At 44.8% G+C, this 24,449-nt stretch overlaps 1 protein-coding gene across 2 annotated transcripts in view; it reads left to right on the forward strand.

Moving 5' to 3' along the window:
- The window catches only part of Pgm1 (phosphoglucomutase 1), a 56,191-nt gene that overhangs the window by 11,409 nt on the left and 20,333 nt on the right, over window positions 1-24,449 (forward strand). Inside the window, exons 1-7 of one of the 2 annotated variants that reach the window (XM_051164696.1) lie at window positions 11,130-11,678; window positions 17,620-17,782; window positions 18,203-18,349; window positions 19,276-19,401; window positions 20,428-20,618; window positions 21,888-22,042; window positions 24,323-24,438. In XM_051164696.1, the coding sequence (XP_051020653.1) occupies window positions 11,379-11,678; window positions 17,620-17,782; window positions 18,203-18,349; window positions 19,276-19,401; window positions 20,428-20,618; window positions 21,888-22,042; window positions 24,323-24,438 (1,198 nt within the window). In that variant the 5' untranslated portion in view covers window positions 11,130-11,378. Of the gene's footprint in view, window positions 1-11,129; window positions 11,679-17,619; window positions 17,783-18,202; window positions 18,350-19,275; window positions 19,402-20,427; window positions 20,619-21,887; window positions 22,043-24,322; window positions 24,439-24,449 lie in introns of those variants that run through there. The other variant, XM_051164700.1, reaches the window with a different exon arrangement.

The raw sequence follows: 24,449 nt of genomic DNA on the forward strand, positions 1-24,449 counted from the left end.
AAGAATCGCCTACACAGGCCATACACACAGGCACATGGCTGCCTCATTGCTGCTAGGTCAGGATTCACTGGGAAACGCAGGCACTTTATACCTGCCAAGAGTCCAGCAGTTCCTGCCTTTGCCTTCCCAGCTTTGCATCTTTTACCAAATTGGCGACTGACCAAGTGCCATGCTGCACACCAGTAACCTTTGTATTTCAGAGCACAGGTGTTTTCTTGTGTGTACTGCACAGGCTCAGGGAGGGAGGAGAACCTATTCTGAGAAGCTAGGTTTTCAGTCTGTCTTTGGTCTGACACTGTCTTGTGTCAAAGGCACACAGCAGGCAGCCCCAGAGTAAAGCAGAATTGTCCCTGCATGGCAGTGTTTGGTCTTGCATACCAGCTCTGCCCCTTAGCATTCGAGGACAGTTGTAGAAAGTGGCCAGGTGGATCCTCTCTCGCACAGTGTTGGAGAGGTGCTTTCTGCCTCTTAATTATCCAGCGTAGCCCCAGTGCTTGATAACGTGTTACACTTTGGGAACACTCATTTCTATCCATGTTGCCGTGAACAACAGAATTTTTTTCCATGATTGACTAGTGGTCTGTTTTGTGTGTATGTGTGACAGTTTCCCTGTTCATTCACTATGGACTCAGTTGCTTCTGTATCTTGGCTGTGATGAGCTGTGGCAGCAGTAAACATGTGATTGGTCTCTTTTCCTCTGCAGGGGGCAGCACTTTCACCTTCTCTGCTGCTTCACCAGCATTTCTCAATCCCTGGCTTATTTCATACACAGGCCGATCTTCAACTTGGTCCAAAAATTACTTCATGACTTGAAGGGGAAGGGGGAGTTTTGGAGACTTAGGTCAGCAGACAAAAAAAAAAAAAAAGCTGTTTCTAAATGGGGCCGGCCACAGTGTTTGTCTAATGACACTGAAACTCCAGTGGCTTGCTGGACTTGTTTAACTAACAGGTTACGTGACACAGAACAGGCCTTCATGTCACCTGACGTCCTCAGTAGAGCAAGCCTCTGAACCTGGGTTCATGGTTCAAATTGGTATTGTAGAGTGAGGTAAACTTGAGTACTTAATTAAATTACTTAATTTATAGATGCTAACACACTGAAAATAGATATATAGTGCAGCTGTTTTTCTACAGCTCTAAGAGATGTATAAATGCATGTATATGTTAACATATAGATAAATACATATGTATGTGCTGTTTTTGAGACAGTCTTACTGTATGACCTTCGCTGGCCTAGAACTTAATATGGAGTCCTTGAACTCATGACAATCCTCCTGCCTCTGCTTCCAAAGTGCTGGGATTCCAGGCATATGCCACCACACAGACTTTCTCTGGCATTGTTGACAAATCTAGTAGTATACTGTGTCTGCTGTGACCTTTTTTCCTCACTCTGGTTTGCCTTGGTGTCCTCTGTCTAGTTCACTTTTACTATCTTACCAAGAAAAGAACCATGAAAAGGCCCCTTGCCATTTCTGCCTGTGAATCCCTGAGGCTCTGCTCAGGAGCAGAGCAAGCTACCTGTCTGAGCCACACAGACCAACCAGCGGTCCTCCCCTGCCCCGCACAGCGCAGTTTCTAGTCTGTTTTCAGTTAATACTATGCAAGTCTACTGTGCTCTAGAGACTGCATCCTTGTCAGTTCTCAGGCAGGGCGCCCTCTGCAGGCACCCGAGCTGTCTGAGATGGCGGAGACATTTCATAGTTGTGGTGATTCCAAGAAGGGGAGAGACTGTTTGATGCCCGTGTTCATCAGCACCCCAGTCTCAGGGCACTTGATGCTCTTGTGTCAGTGGTTCCGTCGCTCAGGAATTTGACTGCTCTGCACAGGCCTGTTACAGGTACTGAGGTGAAATGCACTTCCTGTCCACCCCACTGACTAAGAGAGGAAGCTTACTTACATCACGAGCTGCCATCCAGGCCGATACTTGGTGATGAGAGGCAAACAGCTCAGGGCAAAGTAAGTGTATGTGGGCATAGGACATGTCGTCTTAAATTGCTGCTAACTTGTCATGTCAATTTCCCTGGGTTTTCAGAACAAGGGATCGCACCCTGTCACTTAAAACAACAGACACTCTCGTAGCTTAAAAGACTTGGGATTCTGAAATCAAATAACAGCCCTAAGGGTAAGCTGATGTTTCTTCTTCCCCACGTTTCCTTCCTCTTCTCCTTCTTCTGCACCCAGGTCCTTACGTATGCTAGGCAAGCACTCTTCCACTCTAGTGACATCCCCAGCCCTATAGAAGACTCTGTCCTTGCCTCCTCCTAGTTCCCACCACTTGATGCCGCAGCATAGCTCTGAGCCTCTCTCTCTCTGTCTCCACCTGACATTCTTCCTGTGGTGTCTGTCTCTGTCTTCAAATCATCCTCTCCTTATAAATATGGCAGCTACTGGATGGGTTTAGGGCCTGACCTAATCAATATGACTTCAGCTTCCTCATCTGTAATGCAGGAATAATGAGAACACCCGTACCATTGGTTGTTATTATGCCTGCAAGAGCTTTTGGGCACTGTGCTAAGCACCTCACATGAGTTTAGATGATCTCAATGTCACTCACTAATCCATTATGTCCAAGAGAAATCATCATCATCATCATCATCATCATCATTATTATTATTATTATTATTATTATTATTATTATTATTATTTCTGTTGCTGTGGTAAGACACCATGGCCAGAGCAACTTATAGAAGAAAGGTTTTATTGGAGCTTAATAAACTCAGAGGGTGAGTCCATGACCAATCATGGTGGGGAGCATGGCAGCAAGCAGGAAGGCATCTCCCTGGTGCAGTCGCTGAAGCTTCAATATATCCTGACCCACAAGCACTGGGCAGAGAAATTTAACTGGGAAGGGCAGGGGCTTTTGAAACCTCAAAGTCCACCCCAGGTGACACACCTCCTTCAGCAAGGCCACACTTCCTAATTCTTCCCAAACAGTTCCACCAACTGGGGTCCATGTAGTCAAACATACCAGCCTATGGGAGCTGTTCTCATTCAAACCACCACAGATGCTGCCCACTCCAGGAATTTGTTTGTTTGTTTGTGTTTTGAGAGAGCATCTCACTCTGTAGCCCAATGCTGGCCTCAGACTCTGTAGGCAGTCCAGCCTGGTCAAATTAACGGTGACTCCTCAGTCTTAACCTGTTGAGTGCTGGTGTTATAGGCATTCATCATTGTCCCAGTTTAACAAGTAAGAAGTCGAGGTCGAGGCCAGCCTGGTCTACAAAGCGAGTCCAGGACAGCCAAGGCTACCCTGTCTCGAAAAACCAAAAAAAAAAAAAGAAAGAAGTTGAGGTCAGAGAGACTATACACAGCCGGAAGAGGGCAAAGCCAGGGCTGGACCCAGGCTGGTCTGACCCAGAGCCCTCTGGGAGGAGCAGTGACTGTGCTTGGTTCACTCTTAGACATTCCTTCTTCCTCTGTGTTCCTTTCCTATTTGCATTTTCCTTCCTCCGTGTTTTTTCTCCCTAACTTCCTGTTTCCCCGCAATGCCGAGGCAAACCATTGCTTTTGTTTTCTGGCTCGGTCAGGAGATGAGTTAGAAGGGCGAGATCAGGCTTTCTCAGTACGTCTTGATTTTTGTTCCTGTGTGCCCAGGCAGCTGTGGTAAGACCTTATGCTTTTCCTTATTTGCTTGGACTTCATGGGGGAACTTTGCTCCCTGACTTTGCTTTGATTCCTACTGAAAGGCACTGTCCTTTCTTCGTCGCTACCTTTCTATAAAGCTGGCCGTGTATAAGCATGAGACTGTCCCAGCATAACACTGTTTCTCCCTTCCTGTTAAAATCCCAGGAGTCCTGCTGCATCTTAATGATCTGTGGGCCATCAGAAAACACAAGGGGCCTGGTGAAGGGGACCCTCGAGGCAATAGTTCTGGAAGAGAGGGCACCACTCCCACCCCCAACCCACAGGCTACAGTAAATGTGCCTGATTTTTCTGTTTCCCACCACAAGAGGGAAACCCATAACCATGAATGATTTGAAAATAAAGCAGTTCTAAAACCAGACTTGGGGGGGGGGGGCAGCGTGGGAGATTTCATGTTTTAAGTGGATTCATAGGAATCATACATTGTCATGGGTCACGGGCGCTGACTCTGTGTACACACACTGCTCCTTACAGTTACCAGTTTTCTGTGATGGGAAGTGCTGGGACTTGGTCCCCTTTTCACCAATGGATTTTTCACACTGAACTCTAGGTAATATCCAGAACGCAGAAGGTGCTTCTGTTGGCTTCAAATGAATACTCAAGTTACTGCAGTTGAGAATTTCTTTGAGACTCCCCAAAGAAGGAGATAAAAGATCTGTAGGAACACTATGAGCCCTGCTAGTGCTCCATGGCTATGGATATGGGTTGTTTCTGACTGGACAGGCATCTCCCTCACACCTACATCCCAGTGTGTCTTAAATTGGAGAGTTTGAGTTCAGCCACATGATTAACAGTGGCACCCTGCAGGTGGGACTCCTGGCCCTGTTCTTCCATATGAGCATACAGCTCCAGTGCAAGTCGCTAGGGAGCAACTTTAACTCCAGCTTTTGACCTGTCTCCTGTCCTCTCCCAAAAAGTTCTCAAAGGAGAAGAGAGTTGCCTCTTTCCCTCTTTCTGTTTGCTTAGAGGCAATGGAGACAGACTCAGACTAGCCAACAGGCCCAGCATCCCGGCGGGGGGGGGGGGGGGGGGATGTAGGTACATATAGGTGCCCAGCCCAGTGACGTTCCACTGAGCAGCTATAACGACTACACCATGATGCTGGAGGCTGCTGGGAGCTGGGGCCGCTGGTCCTCACAGTAGATGTTGGAGGAGCCCTGGCAGCAGCAGCTCTCTGTTTCTTGTCTCTGCATCTTGGCCCATCTGTCTCATGTTCCTTGCCCTCTGTGGACTCATTTGTCAGTGTGTGTGTGAGATTTTATATACAAAGTTATTGATCCTATATTTCAGGTTTGTCAATCACATGTTTATGAGTTTCTATGACAAGCAGCACTGAAACATTCAAGTTCTTCCGTGATCTCATAAAGGCAGCAGCAGACATAGTGCCAGCTTACTCACTCGCTGCACAGGTCAGCGTCTGACTCCACAGGTTCTGCACTGCCGTGCCATGTTCCAATCCTCTCTGTTAAGCAGCTACTCTGTGACCAAGCGTTGTGATAAACATTTTACATACTTTCCTTTATTGACTTTTAGAACTCTTTTCTTTTTCTTTCTTTCTTTTTCTTCCTTCCTTCCTTCCTTCTTTCCTTCCTTCCTTTTTGAAACAGGTTTTCACCTAGCCCAGGCTGGTCTACACAGTGAAGGATGACATTAGCTTTCTGATCTTCCTTGCCTCTACCTCCAAGTGCAAGACTTATACTAGCATTACAGCCTTTGTGCTGTCACATCCTGCTTACGCAGAACCCAGGGACTGATTGGAAGTAGGACTTTGAGCATGCTAACTGAGCTGGATCCCCAATCCTAAAAGGAGTGTCCCTAACTTTGGTTTGCAGAGACTCTCTAAATAATGCAGTATTAACTGTTTATATTGTATTGGGTCCTGTGAGTGTCCTGAAGGTTGCTTATTTACTATGTGAGGATACACAGGCAACACTGCACGTGTTCATGTAAGGACATCTGTAGATTCTGGGATTCCTCACTCAGTGTGTCTACAAAGGATGTGGGTGCAGACTCTCATCTCTAATTGTGCAGATAAAGACATGGATGCACAGAGGGATTTAATAAGTGTTGTCCAAGGTCACTCGGCTAGAGACTAGGAAGGTGAGGCTCAGATTCTGTCCATCTGGCTATAAAGTCCGTTCTTTTAAATAATGTGGTGCATCTAATGGGATAAACTTCGAGTGTATTCCAAATTCTCTGGAGTGATCCGCTAATATTTATGACTCTAATGCACCTTCTCTTTTAAAGTTATGGCTGTGATTCTGAATGAGGTACGCTGTTGTGAGTTGTATTCAACCACAAGGCCAACACTTTAATGATGTAATTGCCCACCTTTCTTGTGTTTAAAATGCAAAATGTGTTTAAATTTTCTGTAACGGCTTCAAAAATATTAATATTGGTGGAGAATCTCTAATATAGTAACACTAAAGTCTAGAATGCTCCAAAAATTTTTGATACTTTGGAGCATCAATAGAAAACCACATTCTCAGGGGGAAGAGGATGCACTCAGTCCTGATGCGACTTGGTGAGCTGTGATGGGTTGGTGGGGATTCTCCCCTTTTCTGAGGAGTAGGGGAGGAGCATGGGGGAAAGAGAGGGAATGTGGGACCAAGATGAGAGGAGGGATGGGGCTATGATGAGGATGTAAAGTGAATAAACTACAAAGAAAAGAAAATCACATGTGGGAAATTCCACATATGCTTCATGTGTCAAATCACAGTGAAATCAGAAGCGCACTACAGTTTTTGTATAAAGTCAGGCTGTGTGCAAGAGATGCATATGAACAAAATGAATTTACCTAGACCTAGATTCCATGCCTAAGACATATCATTTTATGTTAATGCAAACATCCCAGAAATCAGAAAAATCTGAAATCCAAAGCACTTCTGGTCTAGAGAATTTTGGGTAAGAGATACTCACTATGTACTGTAAATTTGATTTATTATCTCTGTTCAAGGTATACTTTGCCATTCTATACATAATAATAATAATCATAATAATCATAATAATAATAAAATATATAATATATATTAAATATATAATATATATATATAATTACATAATTATATAATATTCTAAATATGTTTTACAATTACCGCATAGGGGCTGGCAGTGTTGCTCAGGGTAGTGCTTGCCTAACATGCTCAAGGCCATGGGTTCATTTCCCACCACACACTCACAGTCCACTTAATCACCCATGCACTCACTCTGAGCAATTAGGAGGTACTTTTCTACTTGAGTGAGGGTGCTGCTGTGAGCTAGATATAGTGCATGCTGGTCAGGGACCCTGACGTGGGGCCTGACGTGGGGACCCTGACGAGTCCAGAACACCAGCACCACGCAGAGTCTCTATGATTTCTGCCCATGGCATCCATTCCCTAATGGTAGTGTCTGTTACCCTGAACTCCTAATCCTACACAGTTCAGAAGATACATCTAGTCCATTTTCTGCTTGATTCTGTTTTATATTATTTTCTGATTTCCTCCCCACCTATCAAGGCCACAGTGCCTAGAGGTATGTAACTGACACCATGTTAGTAATTCCTGAGTATCCTTGTGGATCCCCTGGCTGTCAGGAGCAGTTTTACTGATATGCTCATGACACGATGGGTCTTGTCCCTCTGGTCCTTTAATCGGCCTGTCCCTGAGGGCTAACTGGCTCTGGTTTGAAGTCCTAGTTTTAGAGTTCAAGACCCGAAGACACAAGTGGTTCAGCTTTGTACCCCTGCTCATCAAGGATTAGAGTCAGAGTCCTCTGGGGCAGGACAGGGACTAGTTCTCAGAGAAGGGAGAAAGAGCAGAAGATGAGGCATGGAGAAGGAAAGTTGCTTAGGAGATCTCTTCCTGTTGGAGGGCAGAAACCTCTAGACTGTGGCTGGCTCAGGGACTCAGAAGGTGTGTTCAGAAGGCCGGCAGGGGCTCAGTGCTAGGTGGACTAGATCCACACAGATCTTCAGAGCCACCCCAGCTAAGGAAGGGGTGCTTTTGCCAGCCTTGCTTGGCCTGATGGCCTTGGTCTACCAGCTTTAATTTGCCACTCTTGAATAATCTGTCTGGTATCTCTTTCTGCAAGCTCTTTCATGCACTACTGCTAGCCACTTAGATTTCCCAAACCATGGTGGCTTGTGTCCTTCCTACCTTAATTCCTCACAGTCCTCCATACCTACAAAAATTGGTTCTCCTGACTCCATGTCTTGCCCCAGGTGTTTTTCCAGGCTTGTCCTTGGCATTGCTACTGCTCAGAGCCTGGGCTCTAAATGTTCCCCAGGGACAATGTGTTGGCCACCGTACCATGATGTCTTCCTCCTGATGTGACTTCTTTTTAACAAAGACCCATTCACCCATGTTTCTGTCCCTGCCCCTACCCAGAACATGAAAAATGGTAATTAGTATCGCTCCATCATTTCCTGGTTGACTGAGGCATGCCTCAACAATCAGGAGGAAGAGGATCTTTACCCTGGCCTTGTGAATGAAGTGGCTGCCCCTTAGGTTCTCACTTTAGAGATAAACTGAGGTTTGGAACAGAGAGGGCCTCACCTTTACTCACAGCTTCTTTGGATGCCATGTACACCACTGGGTGTTTTCATGATTTAGAACCCGTTTCAGTTGAGAGCTAGCTGCAGGATCTGGGGCCTAGTTGTGCCTGTCTCCTAATCCTGTACATGTTAGATAGTGCAGTGCTGAGCCTGGGCTGCCTGGAGAAATGACTGGGCTTTCCCCACCACTGTGGACACTCTAGGCTCTTAGTGGTAAGCATTTTGGGCCATGGTGAGATTAGAGAGTTATGGTCAGTAGTTGCGCATGCCCTGCTGCTCTTAGCTGAATGAGTAGCTGGCTTCCTAGGCTTTGCACTGGAATCGGGGTGAGCACTTCTGTCCTTTAGGCCCACTTCTGTGATATTTTCTAAAACTGAACCGTATATATGAAAACATGAATCCACTTGAGCCCTAAGGCCTAGTGCTTTTGGGGCCTGGATGTGGTAGTTAGCTGTCCAATAAATATGTATTAATGGAAATAAAGAGCAAAGGAAGGAGATGGAGAAAGGCAAGAAGGAAGGGAAGGAGGGAGCAGAGGGGTTCCCAGCTTGCCATTGAGAAAGGGCTCTGAGTCTTTGGGAGCCTAGGAGTGAAGGGGTTCATAACTCTGCCATTGTTGAAATTGATTGGGCCCAAGACCAGTATGAAAGTTTCTTGTCTGAAGGGAGCAATCCTTAAATCCCCGTATGGTTTAAATGTAATCTGTGTCATTGTGAAGGAGTACTGGCAGTGCAGGCGAATTCATTAGGCCAAATTGGGTTCACTTTGCTCGACTGTAGCGTTTCTGAAGATGAAAGTTCAACCTTTGCTGGAGAGCTAAAACGGATGAGTTTCCTAATGGCTGCCCCACTTAGGCCGAGCAGCTCAGGAAGCTTAATGTTTTTAATGCCTCTTTCTTTTTACCCCACTTCACAGTCCATCTAACATTGCTGCTTCTGGTAATATTTTTATATGAGGTTGAGTTCTATGGTGTCAGTAAAATTACGACTTTTTTTTTTTTTAAAGAAAGGAAGCTTTCTCTAGTAAGCGTCCACCATGTGCCCTTTAGGCTTTCTTTTGCATATTGATAAATAACCAGACTGGGCATGTGCAGTCATCGAAATGGATACTTTTGTAATTTCTGCTTCAGAGAGTACTTCACCAGCCTGTGGCCCAGTTGGTGGGCAGAAAAGCTGGGTGGCTATACCCAAGCACCCTCAAGCCCATGTGCCCCTGAATGTGCCCTGGGATATCGAGATATCATTAGGAAGGTCGCAGCGCCTTGGGTGGCTGCTTTGTTATTCCAATGAAGAGATCACTGGAATAATATTTCATAAATCTAACTCTGTGGTTGCATACGCCAAGACACATATGTTGGTCTAATTTGCAAGGCCATAAGATTTGAGGGGGAACTTAGCACAGAACTTAAAACAGATGAATTTTAAAAATTCACTTGTAATAAGTCAAAAGAGTCATGATATATAGCCATTAATAAAAGAAGCTTTTAAAATCAATTTCAAAGAATTTCAGTTTTAAAAACAGGATCCAAATCCTAAATAAGCTATTAAAAAAGTGGTTGTTTTTGGCTGTCTGGTTGTCAGTCTGTCCGCCTCATGAGCTGTTTCCACATCTGCAGATTTTCTTTCTCTTTGCTTTTAGTTGGCAAGGCCAGCGTATACCTTTACAGTTTGGCCTCAAGTGTATTTTAGTTCTCCAGCCCTGTGTCTTAACTGAGTTTAAAGGGGGCTTGATCATCTGTCTCTTCCACAAACTATCACACTATATTGACAACATTGTGCTGATTGGACCAAGTGAGCAGGAGGTAGCAAGCACTTTGGACCTGTTGGTAACACATATGTATATCAGAGGATGGGAAATAAACCAAATTCAAGGGCCTCAGTGAAATTCCCAAGCGTCCAGTGGTATGGGGCATGTAGAGTTAGTCCTTTTAAAGTGAAGGTTAGTTACTGCACCTGCCCCTCCCACCACCAAGGAAGAAGCCTGTTTGGATTCTGGAGACAGCACATTCCCCACTTGGGTGTGTTAACTCTGACCCATATACCAAGTGGCTCTGTAAGTGGCTCTGTAAGTGTTTTCTTGAGAGTCAAGTCTGTTTCAACCAGACGTGGGGTCACATGCCTGTATGTCAGCACATGAGAAGCAGGGGCCAGAAGGATTTCAAGTTCCAGTAAAGTGTGAGCTACAGGACCAAGACCAGTCTGGGCTACATAGTGAGACCTAGTGTAAATTAGTTATTCTTATTGTCCTATTATTCGTCTAATTATTAGCCAGCCTCATACACGTAGGAAAATACATATATCAACTCCTCGTTGTTCTGGATTTCTCAAAACTTTGGTGGATCCTTGGAGTTATTTTTCTATAAATTTAAGGCAACGGCCTACCTGTTGGTTGGTGGATACTCTTATTAAATCATCTTCAGCCCAGGTGCTGGAGATGACCCCTCGGCCATGCCCGTGCTGACAAACACAGTCCCACTAAACTGTACTCTAGTCGCATTTGGTTAAATTATTGGTGGCCAGTGAGCAAGTCTGTTCTGGTAGATGTTACATCCCTTTTCCACCTGAGCTTGTTTATGGGAGGAATCTAACCCTGTGGGTATCAGAATGGCAGTGGAATGCGGAGAGCAGAGCTAGCTGAGCTCCCTCCCTTCCATTTTAAGCTTGACCTTTTATTTGCTCCTTGGCTCCAAGCAACTTTAGCTGCCGATGGCCCAAGGCTCCAGTTCAAGGGGCAGCAGAAATAGTGAGCACCATACCAGGTCTCTTGTCCTAACCTGCTTTAGGGAACTGCAGTTGTTCCATCTTAGCCTTGGCTTCAAGAGTGGAGGCTGGCAGCGATCTGGTGTCTGAAACCAAAGTCTGTTGCAGGCAGCACTCGGGAGTGCTCTGCCTTAACAGGAAACAAGGCAAAAATAATCGAAGGGTGTTCAGCTTCATTGTGTGGGCAGAAGTATCTTCATCCGAACAGCTTTGAAGATTGCTATGTGTGGGGGTATGGGTGGGCGTGTGGCTTATAACTTTTTCTCAAGAGACAACCACGTCAGGAAACTAACCAGGCTTTCTCACTGAGGGTGATGGTCCAGGAAGAATTCTGTCTTATTTACTCAAAGGATACTGTGGCAGCTTCAGGTCCGATAGACAGTTTGGGGGACCCTTGCCTGCTTTCTGGACACCCTCACAGAGCCAAGTGTTGGATATGAAAGATGAGTGACTTTGAAGAATGGATTTCTGGGACACACAGGAAAACAGAAGAGGGTCCACTCCCGTTGCTGACTTTTGCCACAGCCCCCTACCATGACCAGAAGCCAGGAACAAGTGGATTACGGAAGAACACCTATTATTTTGAGGCAAAGCCTTGCTATCTGGAGAATTTCATCCAGAGCATATTCTTTTCCATAGACCTAAAAGATCGGCAGGGATCATCACTGGTGGTTGGTGGAGATGGGCGGTATTTTAATAAATCAGCAATAGAAACAATAGTGCAGATGGCAGCTGCCAATGGGGTTGGTATACAATTAGTATTATTGCATCCCTGGCCTTCCAAGTAACTTTCTGATTCTGCAGGAATACTCAAATATGTAGAGGTGTGTATATGATCTACACCTCGGTTTTCACACCCTCTTAATTGTATTGTGACCGCAGAGATTGAATGCTGTGAAAATACTCCAGGATAACAGCAGTGTCGTGGGGACCCAGGAATTGGTTCAGCTTTGTATGTGTTGTGCTCAGTTCCTGCAGTTTAGAAAGTACTTGTTGCTTTGTAGACTTTGTGAGTACTTGCCAGCTAGCTTTTAGAATTGCCCGTGTCCAAGGGGAGTTATCAGAAGTGGTGGGTTTGCTGTGTATTCAGTGGCTTCTTTGTTGAAGGTTAGTCATTTGTCAAACAGGAAAACAAAGGCTGGGCATGCTGTTGTTTGTGGGTCATGGTAGTCATGTAGAAAAGCACTGAGTTGGGGGATGGGAGTGGTATGAGCCTTCGGGAGGGTCGTTACAGAGGGATCTGCTTATGATGACCTAGGACACAAAGAAGCCCTGGGTGCGGGTGACTTTGTGCAGCAGGGTAGAAACCACAGCTATTATATGGCAGTGATGTAAGAAGGCTCTGCCCAGGGGCTGCATCATGGACACACGTTGGCTAGATTAGGCAAATTAGAAGGAAAATGGTGAAAGCTCTGGTCTTGATAGTAGATCGACTGTACAGCCCACTTTTATAGGAAGATGTCTGCCAGGACATTGCTGGCTTTGGTTTGCAGATTTCTCTGGAGGCCCAAAATTCTCTCTCTCTCTCTCTCTCTCTCTGTGTGTGTGTGTGTGTGTGTGTGTGTGTGTGTGTGTGTGTTTTATAAATAATAATTAGCTAAGATTTGGCACACACATTTCTTTTTGTCATCTACAAAGTTTTAAAGTTCATTGTACTTTTTTGGAGAAGAAATCCTGGGCGAGAGATCATAATATTTAGCCCTGCAAGCAAATGTGTTGGGCGTTTATTTTCAGTCTGTTTGAATAATGTGCCAAACAGGTGTTCGCAAAAACAAACAACAACAAAAAGCAAGTTACCAGGGTAAAATAGAAGTGTTACAGGCCATTGTCTTCAGTATGGGGTTTCCTTTGAACTCTGGGTCCAGAATCTGAATGCCTGTCACGTAAAAGTTGCTGATAAAGAACTCAAATATGAAATTATTATGAAACATACACATTTTTAAGATAAAATGTGACATGCCGTAAATTTCATCTTTGAGGAACGCTGTTCAGGGAATGACATTAAAGATGCTTTAATCTTTTGAGAGGGGCAGATGGAATGTTATTTCTCCACTTATCTAGGCTGCTGAGTGGGTCTGGTACACTGTCCCCTTTTCTCTGATAGATTCGGCTTCATTAAAGTGTGTGTGTGTGTGTGTGTGTGTGTGTGTGTGTGTGTGTGTGTGTGTGTGTGTGTAGCTGAAGGGTATGAAAGAGGCGGTGGGAATGTGTAATTCAGGCAGACCCTTCAGACTTTCTCTGATTGACTATCTGAAGGTTTGCTAAATAACGCATCTCAGAGATAATAATTGATAAAATATAGTGAGTGCCTATTTGTTAAGGCTATGGCAGCTTGGGCAGTATTTTCAAGGACATTTCTTATTAAAAAAATAGCATTGCATTGAAAGCAGTCATGCTGGCTGAATCACTTTAAAGACATTTAGTAGACTGATAAAGTGCTTTAATCTGATAAAAACCATGAAATTCTAAAGACCTTGCTTAGTTTCCTCTTTTTCTAACATAGCCCACATTCTGGTGGCTTTAACATCTCTGGCTGTGGTGGGATGCAGGAAATCTAAAGGCAGGATAGTCACTACTGTGGATGCTCATCATTGTCAGTAGCCACTCCCCCCACAACTGGCTTGTGGAGGACTTTTTAGCATAGTAAACTAAATAGAGCCAGTCAGGTTTCCTTTTCTGAGTGCTGGCGCATCTGTGTATTCCTTTCCTGTATCTGGTGCATCTGTGATGTGTAGAAGTCTGTTAGAAGTCATTGGAAGCCTGTTCTCATTTGCATGGCGCTGTCTACTTTTACTGAACATTTTAAATGGACAAAATGAGTTTTTGCTGGGCCCCATGTAGACTGTTGGTGTCTCATTTTGGCCTCAGAGCTTTGAACTTGGAGAAAGTTCAGGATAAATAAAAGGACTGTGCTTGTGGCTAGCAGGACAGACAGTAAAGGAGCATCTTCCTCCTCCTCCTTTTTAATGAAACATGAGACCCACCAAGGGAAGGTAGCATAGAACATCAGCGTTGTCATCTTGAACATGCGCAGTGGCATTTGTGATGCTGCGCAGCCATCCTCACTGTCCAACACCATGACATTTTCACCATTCCAAACAGAAACTCCATCGCATTCCACAGTCGCCTCTGGTATCCCTAACTCTACCCTCTGCCCCGTACCTTTGCCCGTCCTGGATCCCTCATGTAAGTAGCGTTGTCCAGGGCTGTGTCTGGCCTGTTTCAGTTAGCATAACGTTTTCATGACTCATCATGCGGGAGCATGGGTCAGAATTTCATTCTTTCTCTTGGAGTTTTAAAGAGGTTTTCAGCCAGGCATGGTGCTCAGATCCTGTCATCTCAGCACTTATGAGGCCAGGCCAGAATGGTTGTGAGTTTGAGGCTAGTCTGGAATATATAGGAAGACACTGTCTCAGAATAGAAATATTTAAAAAAAATATTTATTTTTTTACTTTATATATATGAGTGTTCTGTCTTCACACACACCAGAAGAGAAAGTCACCCCATTACAGATAGCTGTGAGCCACCATATGGTTGCTGGGAATTGAACTCAGGACCTCTGGAAGAGCAGTCAGTGCTCTTAACCTCTGAGCCATCTCTCCAGCCCTTCAAAATAGAAAATTTAAAAATTAATATTTATCCTCCAGATGTCTTTCCAGTCACTTCCCTATGCATAGATAGCAATGCCATTTTTGAATATATAACCAATTCAATTGTTTTTTTTTTTTTTAAACATAACATTATTTACTGGCATGGCCATCTCAGTCGTGTGGTTGGATGGTGCTAGTTGTGTTCACGTTGCTGCGGTGCATCTTTAGAATGTTTTCATCTTTGACTCTACACTCGCTGACTAGATTGTCGTTTCCTCACCTACCGCCCCGCAACCCCAAGCCCTGGCAGCCACCGTTCTTCTTTCTGTTCTATGGTTTTGATGATTTTAAGATACCTCATATAAGTAGAATCACACATTTATCTCTTTGAGATGTCCTCAGGGCTCATCCGTATTGTAACGTGTGGCAGAAATTCCTGCTCTGCAATCTGTTTTATGTCTACCTCTTTACTCCTCCACCCACTCATTCACTGTATCAACACCCTCCGTTCTGATTTCTTTCTATTTCAAGGCCAAGTAATACTCCACTTTGTGTGCATCTAATGCACTGTATACCCACTCTTTCAAGTCTCTAGTAGGATACCTGCAGTCTTTCCTCGTTGGCTGTTGTGAGTGATGCTGCTATGAACACTGCTGTGTGAGCATCTGAGTTCTGCCGGGTCTTCAGGGATATTCGGGGTTGGGAGGGATTGGGACTGTGTGCAACAGGGACTGGCTTTTAGCAGGACGGTGTTGTGTTTAAAGATCAGCTGGGTGAGCTTTGAAGTGGGATTCAGCCTTGTGGACCAGGAGGGGTTGGTGGGAGGTGGGATGAGGAGAGGTTGCAGTGATTCAGGCATCTTTAAGGCTGAGAGTAACAGCACTAACTTCCCTAGGCAGGCAGAAGTGGTCCATGGGGGCTTGCATTAGTACCTTTAGCCCTTCAAGAGAGAAGCAGCCCTGGGTGTTCTTGCTTCTGTTTCAGCTACCATTCTAAACCTTTTGCACAATCCCTGCACCCTGTAATCATGGCTGACCACAGATCTCACCATAAGGAATGGAAGAATGAAGGGTGATTTGAATGGCATAGTTTACTGTTTATCAGACCCTCCTTCCATACCTAATGCATATAAAAACAAGTAAAAGTTGGTGTGTTAAGCGTGAAAAGACATTTTCAGATGACTCAAACAATGACTCATAAGCCACCGCTCCTAAGCTCCTCTCAGAGAAATATAAAATTACCTGATTCCTGTCTTTATTTTTTAAAGTGGTCAAATAGAGAATCCCCTGGAGGAGTGAGATGTCCCCATCCCCCCTTCCCTCCCCAGATACAGCTAAGGTGCTGTGTGATGTGTTCCTGCCACCAGTCTACTGTGCTGTAGTTCTTGTCCATGAGTACTTACCAGAAGGAATCTCTTTGGGACAGCGTTGGCAATGTCAGCTGGGAGGAACAATTCACTTTCAGGGACCAAAAGTACCATAGACTGCAGTGTTGATTCATACCTTCTGCAGGCTCGTCTCAGAGCTAGACATGACAGTTAGGAGGGGAGGGAAGGAGTTGGGTAACGGGGCAGGGGTGCATTACACAGTCAAGCCTCGAGTAAGTGCAGATGGGAGTCACAAAATTAACGCCTCCCAAAACATATTCTCCAGGGAATCCAGGTATCTCATGGAATTTTGACATTAGGAATACATCCTCTGGTATGGAAAGGTGGCTCAGTGATTAAGAGTGTGTACAGCTCTTGCAGAGAACCCAAGTTAGGCTCCTGGCACTCATACTGGGCAGTTCATAGCATTCTGTAACAGTAGCTCCAGGGAATCTGATACGTCTCGGATCTGTGTGCAACTGCATTCATGTGTGCATACTCATACACAGACACACACACACACACACACACACACACACACACACACACACACAGAGGGGGGCATCCATACACATAATTAAAAATAAAAATAAAAATTTTAAAAGGAAATACATCCTCCACCACCAAGTCATCTCCATTGCAAAAAAACAAAAACAAGCAAGGAAACAACAACAAAAACCTAATGGAAAATTAAAAGCAAAAGGCAAAAGACATTTTTGATTCTTTCTTCTTTTAGGACAGTGAATGGAGACAGCCCAACCTCCGCATGGCCTAAGTATCTTTAATATGGCAGTCTCACTTCCTCTAAGGAGCTGACTAAACATCTTTCTAGCTTGGATCATGTTGAGATGGCTTTCACTTTAGCAAGGAAGGTTTCAAGAGCTGGGCTGATACCATTTATGAGAGATGCAAGAAAGTGAGTTAGGAACGCAGTAAAAGTCCCAGGGTTTGTTTCCTTAGCAACCATTCCTCACACTCTTGTCTTAGGCTCAGGAAGTAATTGAATTATACCCCAACATGATGCATCCTGAGGAATCCCACTGTATGTAAAAGCTAAGCATGCCTGGAAAGACAAACTGTAAGATGCATTTGTATTATTTTTGACATCATGTACAATCCTTTTGCTTTTAAGAGTGTTAATTGGAAAAGTCTTTTTTTTTTTTTTTTTTTTTTTTGGCTAGAATTCCTTTAACAAGTTAAGCCTATGTTGTTGTTTTTTTTTTTTTTTTTTTTTTTTTCTTCCACTGTGGATTGACAATACAGTGGAGCTGGATAAAAATGCAGGCTTTCCATGCTTTTAATCCCAGCACTGGGGAGGCAGAGGCAGGTGAATCTCTATGAGTTCAAGGTCAGCCTAGTCTACAAAGCAAGTGAAACCCTGTCTCAAAAAACAAAAACAAAAAACAGGAAAAAAAAAAAAAAGAAGAAGAAGCAGGTTCAGTACATCCACATGAACCTGACGTAGATGGACTATTATGCATGCACTGTGTTTTCTTGCTTTATACCACCACAGTGCAGCATTCCATAGGAAAAAAGGAAGAAAGAAATGGCTTTGCCCAACAGCCCCGATTCTATCTCAGGAATGTGGTGGAGACATCCGAGATGCTGCTGTTTTCTTAAGAAAACATCTTTGCTGGTCCAACACTGTCTTTATTGTCCATTTTCCTCTTGCCCTGGCATTTCTTTGTGCTAGCTTTGGACGTATTTGTTCTGGATTTCTTCTCCTAGATTGGTCGCCTGGTTATCGGACAGAATGGCATCCTCTCCACCCCTGCCGTATCCTGCGTCATCCGGAAAATCAAAGCCATCGGTGGGATCATTCTGACGGCCAGCCACAATCCAGGAGGGCCCAATGGAGACTTCGGAATTAAATTCAATATTTCGAATGGGGGTAAGTATTCTGTCATCTCAAGGACAGACACGTAAGGTTGGATAAGCTAGTACTGGAATCCTTGGGCTCTGATTCTCACCTTAAGAAGGGGCTTTGCTTCCCTTCGGAGATGGTGAGGTACTTCTTAGTTTTTGTAGTGAATTGCAGCTAACATGGTGTTTTGTTTTAGAAAATTCTCATTGCTATAAGCTGACACACGCCTGTAATCCTAACACTTAGAAGGCTGAAACAAGATAATTTTGAATTCAAGGCCAATCTAAACTATATAGTGAGACCCTATCTCAAAAACATCTGGAAAAAAGAGAGTCCTGATGCTTTGTGGTCCGGTGGAAGTGTGCCCAGGTAGAGGAAAGCTGTGCGGTGAGCTGTGTTCTCACATGAGCTGCACATGATGACCCTTGCTTGCTCTGTGACTTGCAGGTCCTGCTCCGGAAGCAATCACTGATAAAATTTTCCAAATCAGCAAGACAATCGAAGAATATGCCATTTGCCCTGACTTGAAGGTAGACCTCAGTGTCCTGGGAAAGCAGCAGTTTGACCTGGAAAACAAGTTCAAGCCCTTCACAGGTACATTTGCTTTCCTTTACAGGCTGCCACTCTCCTCCTCTCCCTGCATGCTCCGGTTTCCAATTTAAGCAGTTTTCCTTCTGAGGTTTTATTAAAGTGGGTCTTCAGCTTTGGAAAATGGGGGTCTGTGAGCTTTGCCTGGATTACTTACTTAGCAGATCTGGAGTTTGGGGAGTGTAGAGAGTTGAGCGGTCTGACAGTTTGTTTGGGTTGCATAAAACTCCCTGAAAAGGCAGCAGTGAGTTGCATTTTGTTGTTGAATGTCAACGTATTGCTGGATATGTGGAATAAACATTTATAAATTTGTATTAAGAAGAAGATGAGAGCGCTACCTTGGTGACCTGCATTTGGCTTAGCTCGGCTTGTATTTTTTTCCCACTGGACATAGGGAGTGCATTGCGGGCTGACAGTAGTGCTGAAATAAACAAAGTGCTTATTAGGGTTTGGAAGCCATCACTAGAGAGCTCCATAGACTCCTCGTGCATTGAAAATGTCCAAAACTCCTGAGCAAAGATAATACTAGTGTTAGCCACTAGCAGTACATATAGAAAATCATTCATTGAGGAAACCTTTCCCCTGCTTCCTGGACCTCGAAAAAGAAAATGAAAGAAAAATGGGTATTATCTTTTCTGTCTTCCATGATGCCAAAATAGAAGTGATTTGAGGGATATTGTCTGTTGGGAGTTTGGGTGGCCCACCTTACGCGTGCAAGGGACTGACTTCCAAGCCTTGAGTTTCCTTGTCTGTAAAAATACATGAGTGGCATTTCTGTCAAAAAAAAATTGTATGTATAACATGACATTTAATAGCTGTCATAGTTGCCCTTTTGAAATAGTTATTGCAGGTTTATAGAAATATAATTAGTTTGGAGTAGAATAAGTCTGGATATGTTTTGTTTCTCCTTTGAATGTCACTTGTTCTCACAGTGGAGATTGTGGACTCGGTGGAGGCCTATGCCACGATGCTCAGAAGCATCTTTGATTTCAACGCACTGAAGGAGCTACTCTCCGGCCCAAACCGACTGAAGATCCGCATAGACGCCATGCATGGAGGTACGGACTTGGGGATCTGCAGAGACAGGGAACTACTCTCTGCTGTGCGTGCCATGATGCCTTCACAGCTCTCTTCGTAAGCTTCTGGTGGCTTAAACAGAGTTATTTCACCACCAGCTCAGTCTCATTGTAGGCACACAGAGCAGTGGAGATGTTTCTCGTGGTAAGCTGCTGCGTAGGTCAGCATTTCACACTAAGCCCAGGGCTCTGAGTCCCTTGCAGCTGTTGTGAATCCTCTTCCGACCTTCAGCAGGTCACTCACATTCTTCTTCTGCACCCACGTATACTCTGAAGGGTGACATTGGCTTGCTTGCCAGCTAGTTGTGGTGGGTGTATTCTCAAGCCCCACCCCCCACTGCTTCCCCACACTCCTTTTCTTAGCTGAGGGTCAGGGCAAGCTGAGGATTAAACTTGGCGACAACAGGATGTGTATCTCCCACCCCTCTTCCTCTGTGGGCTGCTTGACCAGGCCAGCAGGGACGGGTATGCCTACAAACTGAAGCCATGAGACTTCCCCATATAGAGATCAGGAAAATTCATGACTATTTAGGTCTTCTGCCTATTCTGCAGCAATTCAAAACTGTAGAGTATTTGAGTGGCAGGAGTGTGGAACCCACACGCTTGTCCATGGTCGGGGAAGAATGCGTGGGCCTGAGCCCTTTTGTGGGCCTGTGCAAAGCTTCCTGACACACTGCAGGCCACCCTGAGGAAGTCTCCTGCTGGGCTGCAGTCCTGCATTGGGTCCTTGTTGGCTCTCTGGTTTTGACAGAACTAGTCTCTGTCCTCCTTCATATGAAAGGTTTGTGTCATCCTAGCTAATCAGCAGACAGAAGGACCCCATCTGCACGTGTTTGGGAGAGTGGGCAGAGACTAGGCAGACGACTCCCTTCAAAGACTACAATGTCGGGTGATGTGAAAGTTGCCCGCGCCTTTCTTATTCCCACAGTGTGTTCATGTCACCCCTCAGCCGTCACATGTGTCAGTAAGTTTTACATTTTGGCTCTTCATACTTGAACGTGTTAACAGTTGTGGGACCGTACGTCAAGAAGATCCTCTGTGAGGAACTCGGTGCCCCAGCAAACTCGGCAGTGAACTGTGTTCCCCTGGAGGACTTTGGAGGCCACCACCCTGATCCCAACCTCACCTATGCTGCTGACCTGGTGGAGACCATGAAGTCAGGAGAGCATGACTTTGGGGCTGCCTTTGATGGTGACGGGGTGGGTATAAGTACCCCTAAGTGATTTTTCTCGCAAGCTGGGCCTGGCAGATGAGGGAGGGCAATTTCTACCAGGCCATCGGAGCCTAAGGAGCTCTCAAGGGCCTCTTACTGCACCAGAGGCCAGAGCCAAATGATTCAAAGACCTTGGAAAAGATCTTGAGCAGAAACAAGAGTCTTTGAAATGTAACCAGTGTTTAATTTCAGGCTCTGATATTTGCTGAGTGGGGGGTTAGGTTCCAGACAGGATTTAATGACTATACTTAATAAGCTGCAGGAGTCCTAGATACTGGTCCTAAGGTAGGTCTCAGACAGCACTTGATTAGTCATTTAATCTCTACAGAAGGCCTCATCTTATAGCATATGTATGCACTCAGTAATCCTAGCTGAATGCCTAAACTGTTTATAGACAGCATAGTAATTATGTTAAGAGAATTAACATTTTATTCTTGCTCTAAAATGAAAATTTTATATATAAATCTCTGCTTACATTGGTGACCGTGTTAAAACAAAGGCGATTGTCTCGGTGTGTCACCCATGTGTCACCGACCGTAAGTGCTCTGTTTGTTACACTGACTTTTTATTTTTGTTGCTTTACCAGCAAAAAGCTACTGTTTCCTGAAAACTAACTTTCCTCATATCAACATTTAGGAAAATTAAAGGGGCTCAGAGCAGACACTATATGACGATGCATTTCCAATGCTGCACTGCCAGCATCCCTCACATCCTCAGATGCTTGAGTGGGACTGCGTATGAGGCACCTCAGAAGCAGTGAGGGTGGCAGCCTTCTTTGTTGGGTCTAGTATCAACTGGAGGAAACCATGACTTAGAAGCCTTTCCTTGAAGAAGTCTGCCTTTGTTCCTCAAAGGATGCCCAGTAGACCTGCCACACTGTGTAAATGGCAAACATTTCCTCTGTGGTACATCCTTTCCCTCCTGTGGGAGAGACATGATTGGTTCCAGAGTTGGAAAGGTCTACGAGGTTAAAGTTAGTGGCCTCTGGAGAGAAAATAGAAGGCTTAGCTCAAAGGGGGTTTGTGCTTGCACTTTAATTAAAACCAGTTTAACTCCTGGCCACAGAGGTGCCTTTGGTCCCACGGTGCTGTACAAATCCACTGAAAAAGACAAAAAAAGAAAAAAAAAATCAAGTGTTTAAAACCTGGTGTGAGTATAGGATCCATTCTGAATTTTGTGAAACTGCACGAATGATCGTGTCTTTTGTTTACTGTTTGATTAAAGGGTCTTACTTTGAATGTCTCTTCTTCCAAAGGATCGGAACATGATTCTGGGCAAGCACGGGTTCTTTGTGAACCCTTCTGACTCTGTGGCCGTCATCGCTGCTAACATCTTCAGCATTCCGTATTTCCAGCAGACTGGGGTCCGTGGCTTTGCACGCAGCATGCCCACAAGTGGTGCCCTGGACAGGTAGGTCTTCAGTGTTGGACCCACCTGTGTCAAGTCACACTGTTGCTCATTATGCCCTTCACTGTGCCTGGAGCATGCGTCCTCCCCTTCCAGCATAGCCAGCGGCTGCACTCTTTCTTGAATGAGGTGTTTTCTAAGCTCTGTCAGCATCCTGCACTCTGCCAGCCGGGTTCGCAGCGCACTGTGGTCGGACAGGTCATCTGTTTGACCGGCTACACAGTTAGACTGTCACTTCCACAGAGAAAGCACCTGTTTCACCATTCTAGATTCTGCTTGGCAGTGCTCCTAAATGTCATAGCATATACACAGACTCACCGTTTGCTTTTAATGAGTAAATGAGTGCTGGTGAATAAGTGAACGAATGGCACTTTCTTTGTTTTTAAGACACTGTTTTTGATCTATGCAGGATCATACTTGTTTAGCAGTGTGCATGCACCATGATTAAAAAAGTAAGTTTGAGGGGCCTGAAGAGATGGCTCAGTAGTTAAGGATACTGTTCTCCCAGAGGACCTGGGTTCGATGCCCAGCACCCACATGGTGGCTCACAACCATATGCTATTTCAGTTCCTGGGGGATCCAGTATCCTCTTCTGACCTGCAAGGGCACTGCACACATGATACATAGGTATATACAGTCAAAGCAGCCATAAACATAAAATAATAAAAAAGAAGTTTTAAAGAGTCATTTAAAGTAACTTCAGACTTGGATCAGAACTGATTACCCTGGCAGGCTTAAATGCACTGATCCTAATTTGTCCAGACTCTATAGCAGAATGTTCAAATAGGTAAAACAGGGGGAAATGTATATCTTGCAATAGAAAAAAGTCAGTGGCAATAAGCAGATGTTTCAGATTTCCTTACGTCTGTCCACTTATGCATTTTTCATTTATCAAAAGGTGGCTCATGTGGCCCCTGGAAAACAATTAAAAATAAAAAGTAATAGCAAATGGGTGCTTTTAGAGCATGCCAGGTGGTCAGGATTTGCTGAATAAAGAGTGAATGAGTAAATGAATAAAGAATGAGTAAAAGACCATGTCCATGAGAAAAGAAAGTGTATTGGTTTAGGCACTTAGAATAGAAGCTAAGCTTTACAAATGGTCTCTTCTCCAGGACAGTAAATATTTTACACATTTGAGTGAGACATTAAATTCTTACTAAATGCTGTTAATAACCCCACTTTACTGGTGGATGTCAAAAGGTCAAGGAGGCTGTTCAGACTCTGCCAGCTGGTAAGTGGCTATGTCAGGATTTGAACACAGATCCCCAGGTGCCAACCTTTAGCCCATACAGTGTTTCCCTTGTGGAGATGCAGAATTACAGCTGGCTTTACTCCAACTAATCAGGAAAGGCCTGGTGCTGGGATGGCGAGTGGGGTTCTTCATGTTCTCCATCGCTTGATCCTCCCCAGAACCCTCAACTTCAGGAGAGAGGAGCTGAGTGCGGGAGTTGCAGGCCTTGGCTAAGGAGCCACAGCTGACCCAGAGCAGTACCCAGAAGCCCATATTTGGGCCTCTGGACCCGACATTTGGAGCTCAGAGCTGGTTGGTGGCCCTGAAAATACCTTCCGTGTCTTTTCAAGAGTACTTTAATTACAATTTTTTGGGAAAAAAAATGATAACCTGAATAGACTCAAAACTGAAACACTTTATCTCAAAGAAAAGTGCTGTCACGGTTCTCAGAATCCCAGGTTTGATTTCCTCCCTGTTAGAATTCAGACATGAGCCACCTAGCTTTGCTTGGAAGAAGGGACAGGCACCCTGGAATCAAAACTATCAAGGAATTTCAGCAGCTCAAACAGAAGGGGGGGATTAGGGGGTTAAAAAGTCACTCTGAAGTTCTTTCCTTATTTATTTATTTATCAGTGCTGGGAATCTGATTCAGGGCCTTGTGCACGCTAAGTGTGCTCCACACTACTGAGCTACAGACGCAGCCCTTCCCAGGGGCCTTCGGTAGTCTAACGCTGTATAGGAAGAAGTAAAAGATTTGTGAGGAGGAGGAGAAAGAGGCTGCTTATCAGGATGGGTGACGCTGTTTGGAATGGGGGAATGATCTGAATTCATCCTTTCTTCTCCCTCTTCTCCACTTTCCTCTGAATCCATAGAGAAGAACCCCTTGTGCCCCAAGTTTCCTTTTCTGATTTTCCACCGATCATAGACTTATGTCTACCTCTAAGAAATGTTAAATGGGACCCTTGACTGCAATGATCGTTGATCTGTTCCACGCTCACATGGCCGTGCTCACAGTCCTGCTGTGATGTAACTTTGGTTTCATGCCTTTGAAGGGTAGCAAATGCCACAAAGATCGCTTTGTATGAGACCCCAACTGGCTGGAAGTTTTTTGGGAATTTGATGGATGCAAGCAAACTGTCCCTTTGTGGGGAGGAGAGCTTCGGGACTGGTAAGTTGCAC

Source organism: Acomys russatus, chromosome 2 (assembly GCF_903995435.1).
Source record: "Acomys russatus chromosome 2, mAcoRus1.1, whole genome shotgun sequence".
Lineage (NCBI taxonomy): Eukaryota > Metazoa > Chordata > Mammalia > Rodentia > Muridae > Acomys > Acomys russatus.